Source organism: Helobdella robusta (assembly GCF_000326865.2).
Source record: "Helobdella robusta unplaced genomic scaffold HELROscaffold_66, whole genome shotgun sequence".
In the NCBI taxonomy this organism is placed as follows: domain Eukaryota; kingdom Metazoa; phylum Annelida; class Clitellata; order Rhynchobdellida; family Glossiphoniidae; genus Helobdella; species Helobdella robusta.
In genome coordinates, this window is record NW_008705371.1 from 2351 (window position 1) to 9553 (window position 7203).

At 33.6% G+C, this 7203-nt stretch overlaps 2 protein-coding genes across 2 annotated transcripts in view; one reads left to right on the top strand and one right to left on the bottom strand.

Moving 5' to 3' along the window:
* The window catches only part of HELRODRAFT_180895 (hypothetical protein), a gene marked incomplete at both ends in the record, with an annotated part of 2697 nt that extends 1989 nt beyond the window's left edge, over nucleotides 1-708 (top strand). Inside the window, one exon of the mRNA XM_009030194.1 lies at nucleotides 342-708. Coding sequence (XP_009028442.1) covers nucleotides 342-708 — 367 coding nt within the window. The remainder of the gene's footprint in view (nucleotides 1-341) is intronic.
* A 621-nt stretch (nucleotides 709-1329) lies between these two features.
* Nucleotides 1330-2561, bottom strand: HELRODRAFT_180896 (hypothetical protein; the record flags this gene model as incomplete). The annotated part of the gene is made up of 3 exons (XM_009030195.1): nucleotides 1330-1701; nucleotides 2004-2158; nucleotides 2456-2561. The coding sequence occupies 3 exons, from the start codon at nucleotides 2559-2561 to the stop codon at nucleotides 1330-1332; spliced, it is 633 nt and encodes a 210-aa protein (XP_009028443.1).
* Between the last annotated feature and the right edge of the window lie 4642 nt (nucleotides 2562-7203).

The window sequence follows — 7203 nt, forward strand, 5'->3', positions numbered from 1 at the left end:
TTACTGCTAACAAGTAGTCATAGATTATAGATATATATTCCATTTGAATGGAACTTCCAACAATGAAATCATGACGAAGAATGAACGCATGAATGAATGAATGAATGGTTGGATGGATGGATGGATGGATGGATGAATAAATGAATGAATGAACGATCGAACGAACGAAAGAATGAATGAATGAATGAATGAATGAATGAATGAATGATTGAATGAATGAATAAATGAATGAAAGAATGAAACTCATTAAACTACAAAAATTAAATTTATTTTATTTCAATGTTCGTTTGAGTTTAAATTCTATGGTAATAGTAATGGTTTTCTTTTATTGCATTATCCAGAGGTATCAACAACACCAACAATAACAATGACATCAACAACAAACACTACGACAACAACGATAACAACAACAACAACATCAACAACAACAATAACAACAGCGACAACAACATCAACAATAACAACAACAATAACGACAACACCATCAACAACAACATCAACAACAACATCAACATTAACATCAACAACAACATAAACAACAGCAGCAGCAACAACAACACAGCGCATGCAACTACTCAAGAATCCACGCTATACACAACTGCATGTGATCGGCTGGCATCTCTTGTATTCAAACCCGGTCACTGGAAGAGCAGGACTACCATACTCAACCAACCAGTGCACTCTCCTGCCGTCTTATTCGGCAAATGATTCTAATGTTTATTTTGCAGTTACTATTATATTTTTTTTCAAGAAATCGTTTTAAACATTTCCCTATTTGAATTTTAAGGAAATAATGAAACTAGTGATGACATAAAAAGAAATTGCACGTTTAAGCTGTTGAAGGAACGAATGAACAACTGAACAGTTACTCTCAGCCAGCTGATGTTGATGCCAATTCATTAATTACAATCCTCCTCCTTCTCTTCCTCCTCAATTATGACGTCATCTTAGTGTTGTAAACATTAGTGATAATTGACAGTGATAAATGACTGTAAACAGTCTTCCGATGTTTCTTAAACAGGTTTCTCAAGTATTATGGTTCGGATTGAAACGTTTGTTTCTTCATTTTCAACAGTAGTTTAATTAATATTGCATTCAACTAATAACCAACTTTTATAACTAAAAACTTGAAAGATGAGCAGCCACGGTATGAAAAGGGAATGAGACAAAATTTTGTGTGAATGATAACTTGGGCTTAAAATAAAACTCGAAATAAAAAGTTAAAAAACGAAGTGATACGAAGAAATATTCTTCCCTCTCAGTTGCTCAAAATGCATCGATCTCTTGCGGATGAACCGACACACAACCAACTCGCTGGTGTCCATATATTTAAATATTGAAAAAAAACAAATTGAATAGAGAAATGAAAGGAAGGCTCACGAATCCGAGGAAGCAGACGCTCTCCGTGCAGGCGCCACAGCAGCCAAGGAAGCTGATGCTCGCGATGACCACCCCCACAAATATCAAGATGTAAGGGACCCTCTGCACACTGAAGTATATTGAGGATGATGATGATGATTCTTCTGCTGCTGAAACTTTCGCTGATGCTGCTGCTGATGATGGTGGTGATAGAGGCAACGACGATGACGACGGTGGTGAGATCAGAGGAGTGCTGGGATCAGCGACCAGGTGCGAGTAGGTGAGTGAATCTTCGTTGAAGTAGAACCACACGCCACCTATTATTAAGAGACTCCCACATATCTGAGGGGACGTTTGTGATTGGTTGGTGGGTTATTTGGTCGATCATTTATTATGTTTATGAAATTTTTGGCTGATGTAGTTTACAAATTTTTAAACCAAACAAAAAAATCTATTGCACAATAAAAAGTTAGCTTTTGAAAAGTTGAACCATCAACTTAATTAAATATAAACCGCGGGAAAGATTTAAAAATTTTAATAGAGCGAATAAATAAATAGCATTAAATGTTATATTTGATCACGCCAATCCCGCCATTCAAAACTTTCAATAAATTGCGTAACTTTTCAATGTGGCGTTCGCATACCAGCGTTTGAAAATGAAATGAAGTGATCAATGGTGATGGTGCGCTTCTGGAAGATCCAAACAAAAAGCCATGCATGATGCGTCCGTAATGCGATGACGTAACGATAACAAAGATGACGTCACAATCCGCGACGGAGATGACCTTTTGACCTTTCACTGACGAACGTTGAGTGACGTCAGTAGGAGATAACTTGTAAGCAATTATATGAAGACGTGTGTGTGCGTGTGTGTGCGTGTGTGCGCGTGTGTGCGCTTGTGTGCGTGTGTGCGTGCGCTGGTATGCGGTCTTATGTGTTCAGTTAGGATGGTACTTCATGTTCTTACGTAATGGTGCTTATGCGTCGTGTCCACTTTCAATATGTTGCAGTTACATTGGTGCATATATAATAGTTATTAATAGTTGGAAGGAGACCATATTTTATACAATACATTATTGTATGAATTCTACCGAACTGTCGGCATTAAAGTTCGTCTTTTCAATTTTTCTTACTAGAATTTTCTGGAAAATGTTCAATTTATTGAAAACAGAATTATTGATATTACAAAGGCGTAGCTGCATGATGGATTTGAATAACAACAGTTTTATTAAATTTTCATGATGAACTTGGATAATAATTATATTTTTAATAAATTTTCAAAAAATTTTAGTAATGAAAATTTAAAAGACAAACTTTAAATTGATTAATGTCAACAGTTCGGTAGAATTCATACAATACTGTTTATATATATATATATATATATATATATACATATATATGTATATATATGAATATGAATAGTTTCAAAAAGTTAGTGATTGCCATTATAATAGATTTTATACATTGATGCACTGAGCATGGGAGAGGATGGCGAGGTGATATATTATCATCGTACGTCACACCATCCAGATATGATTATATATTATTAATCATCAAATTGTTAACTCGAAACTGAATCTAACGCCAAAATACCCAAAGATTTTCAGCGCAAAAAATATCAGAATCACATCAACGCGATGTTTTTCACTGATCGAATCTAAATGGATGTTGAGTTGTTAAAAATCAGCATTCCAGCCCAGTAGTAACATGCAACACTCATCTCATCTGCACGTAACACGAAATGTGTAATAACATCTGTTGCTATGGAGTCGTTCATGGTGCAGCATTACATTTGAAATAGTTTCAACGCATTTAGATTAAGTCCAGTATCAAACAGCAATTATTTGGTATAATTTGTAAATAATTTGTTACAATGTAACATCATGTTGAACTTGTAAAATCGGCAAATGAAGAAAATGTGAACAGAAATAACAAATCCATCTTGTACTATAAACCATTCAATTTCCATTAGCAAGCGCCATCTTCTTTCTTCAATCCATCAAGCTGTGTTAACTGTTGCTTCTCGTTGCTTCGTCAGGTGTCACTCCTTACGCCTGCCTATCTTTGTAGCTGCAGAAGTAGGCTCGTCCAGTTGTTTTGCATTTAGAAAGGACACTTCGGAGGGATCGAGTTTTAACAGAAATTTGATGAAGTTTCTCGTCCGTGCTCTCCAGCAATCATCGACACATGAGGCGTTTAATAACGTGGCGGCAGGCTTATTGCGGTGAACGATAAATGACTTTTTATACTTACCAATAAATATGCTAATAATAAACTAGCGTGCTTTTGTATTAAAGCGTTATTTTGATAGTTTTAACAGTCATTCACCTTAGAGAACATTCCCCTTCGTTAGAGCCCAACATGAGCAAAAAATTTTAATTCTCTAAACACGGTCGTGGTTTAGCTTGTAACCATTATCAGAACAGCACAATGTGTCAATTTAATGCACAATGTACAACGTACAATGCATGGCACAGTGCAGTGCACACAACACGTGCCGATTGCAATGCAAACTCTCTTTAAAACGTGCACACGAAATTCATGAGAAAGAAAAATTTCCGCTAGATGTATCTTCAATCTTTGATATCAGCTCGTGTTAACTTATTAGCTTATTAGAAGCCACGTTGTCACCGTGAATAATGAGGTCATGCTAGGTTAATGGTGACGTTGTGATGACGTAATGATGACGTGAACATGTGAAGATTGGCAGTGCGGTGGATTGCCTTATTTAGCTGATGTCAGTTTATGAAAACAATTTGTTTTTGATAGTGGTTTGTTATTGTTATTATTATTATTTATACTAATATTATTACCATTTATAACAATTGAATTAAAGATTTTGGAATGAGCAAAAAATAATAAAATGGTCGTCACATTTGTAAAAAAATCTCTGGTCACTGGCGTTTAGAAATATTCAAAATATTTACATGCTACACATAGGCTGGAAGCAGGTAGTGTTCACTTTTCGTTGCTCTGTCTGTTGCGATCCAACAACATGTCCCGCCTGGCAACAACTACTATGTAAAAAAATACATTATGAACACTTCACAGATTGAACTGCTACGTGGCGTATGTAAACTGCCATCACCCGTCCAGTTATGAAGTTTCAATAATTTTCGTTCGTCTTTGTAACTTTGTGTCAATGTAATAAACATAAGATCAAAATTCATTAAAATTCATCTTTAAGTTAAAAAATAAATAAAGAAAACATTATTTTTTGAAAAATATAATTATATATGTTCTATTTGGTTTTTTTCTCTTTATTTATTTATTCATTTGTTTTTTTTTGTATACAAATGCTAATATTTTGAAAAAAATACAAACTCAGTAATGGCGCTCAGATGCAACACATGCAAAACTCTACTAATACATACTGCTCTACTCAACATTGATACATACAATCAATACATACGTACATACAGGATACATATAGGATACAATCAATACAGGATACTCAATATTGATATATATTATTCCATCTGCTATAAAAGATATTGGTAATTTCGTTCTGTTTAAAAAGAATTTGAAATTTTATTTAATTTGTAACATACTACCCTAACGATTTGAGAATTAAAAGAACTATTTATATCATAAGTGATATAAATATACATGAATTTATTTTATTGTCTTTTTATTTCAATTCTGGAAACATTCTGTAATATCTTTTGGTACTTCTTGATCTCTTATTAAACTGTTAAACGCTGGCCCCCACAATCTCAATGGATCTCACTTACTTCGTCCCACCGAAACGAATTTTATGTTTGTATGGTTGAATAAGTAATACAATTTTAATAATGATACACGCATACAATTTCAGTATTGATATATACACACGCACCACACACACACACAATACAATCTCAGTATTGACACTGACACACACACATATACACACACACATACACAATACAATCTTAGTATTAACACAGACACACACATACACACACACACACACAATCTCAATTTTATTACGAGTCCATCTTGATGAATTTTGCATAGCAAGACGGATGGAAAGAAAGGCTCTCAACCAACATCATTTCATAATCATATTATCAGATTGCTCTCAAAAATACAAGAAGGCTTACTTACACAATACACATATACACAAACAAACACACACACAAAAAAAACACAAACGCAATGATCGGTGTGTATATATGTATGTGTGTGTGAGTATGTGTGTGTGTGTGTGTGTGTAAGTGTGTGGTGCGGTGTGTGTGTGAAGGTAGTTTCTAAGCTATAAATAGTAGCATTATCTTGTGTAGTGAATATATCGCTCTGTATGTGATAAAGAGAGCCGCGTATCAAATTGAAGGAAATAAAAGAACATTTTATATTAGCGAATAACCAGGCGAAATGAATGTCTGTTTGCTCGTTATGTCTCTGTCTGTCTGTTTGTTTGTCTGTATGCATGATGTATGTTGTTAGCATATGTGTGTGTATGTATGTATGCTTGCACAGTTACATAAGTGTAGGTTTGATTGTTTGTATCTGTGGACTTCCTGAGCTATGGAACAAATTATGCAGACAATGACTTGAATATTAATATTAGAACGGACATCCAAACTTTTATTTAGACTCCCTCTCTCTCTTTCTTTTTATTCTCCTGAGACAGCAACAAGATGTCATCGACTTTTCCTCGCTTCTCTACATTATTCCAATCACCCCTCGCTTGTTTCACTCTTTCGTCTCACTTAGATTCTATTCCCACCAGAACACAGTGACTTGTTGGTATCTTGAAGAATTACAATCAGCTGATGATAAAATAAATAAACCTTAAATTAAATGCTTCATTAAAAAGTTTGAAGACTAATTTTTATAATTTTTTAAACAAAATTAGGATAAAAAGTTATATTCAAACACCTTTCTTGTAAAACACAAAATTAGGAAATTTAAAATAAATTTGATGTAAAATTTATAAAAATTATTTTTAAATATTTGTAGCTAATTATTACAAAATATTTATCTTTATTGTTTTTTTTTATATGTTTTACTTTCTCTATTTGTTATTATTCCTACATAAATTTATTTTAATTCATTAGCTTTTCCTCATAAACCTCTTTTTTGAAAAAAATAAAAAAGTCAGTTTTCTGGTGGATTTTTAAAATGATTTTTTTTTTCTTTAAACAAGTTTATTTCATGAAAACACATGAAAAAGGATTCCAAAAGAAACCAAAATTTCAAATAACAAGGAACCCCACAAAAAATAATGATGACAAACAACAAAAAAAACCAACAACAACATTGCCAACAATAATATAGTCATTGTGAAAAAGCCGTCTTCGTTTGAGATCGTCAACCATCAACACCCATGTAGCTACTCAGTCAAAAAAGTCAAACATCCGAATAATTAGCGTCGATAATTTTTGATTTGAGCAAATATATTTTTATTAAGAGCTAAAATAATTGAGTGGAAAAGGAAAGAAGGACAGGTGTATGGAGGGCAGACATCACTCGCAATTATTAAACGCTGAATACGCGGAAGGATTTCGCCTTGTAACCAGTGCACGTGCGTCTGCAACTTCTCGCTTAACAAACACATTAATTAATTAATTAATAATAATTAATTAATTAATCATAATTAATTAATTAATTAATTGTAATAATTATGTGCATACGACGGCTAAATGTTTCCCATATGCCTTCATACGTTGCAATAAAATGGAAAGTCTTATGTAGTGCTTGTTTTCTTCCAAGTCCACTTGAAAAGTTGCAGGATGTGAGGGATGCATAACAGAGCAAATAATTTCAAATAATTATCATAACAATGAGAACGATCGGACATCATGTGGGGAAGGTCAGAGAATGGAAGTGATCATCAGATGATGTTCGCATCACTCACTC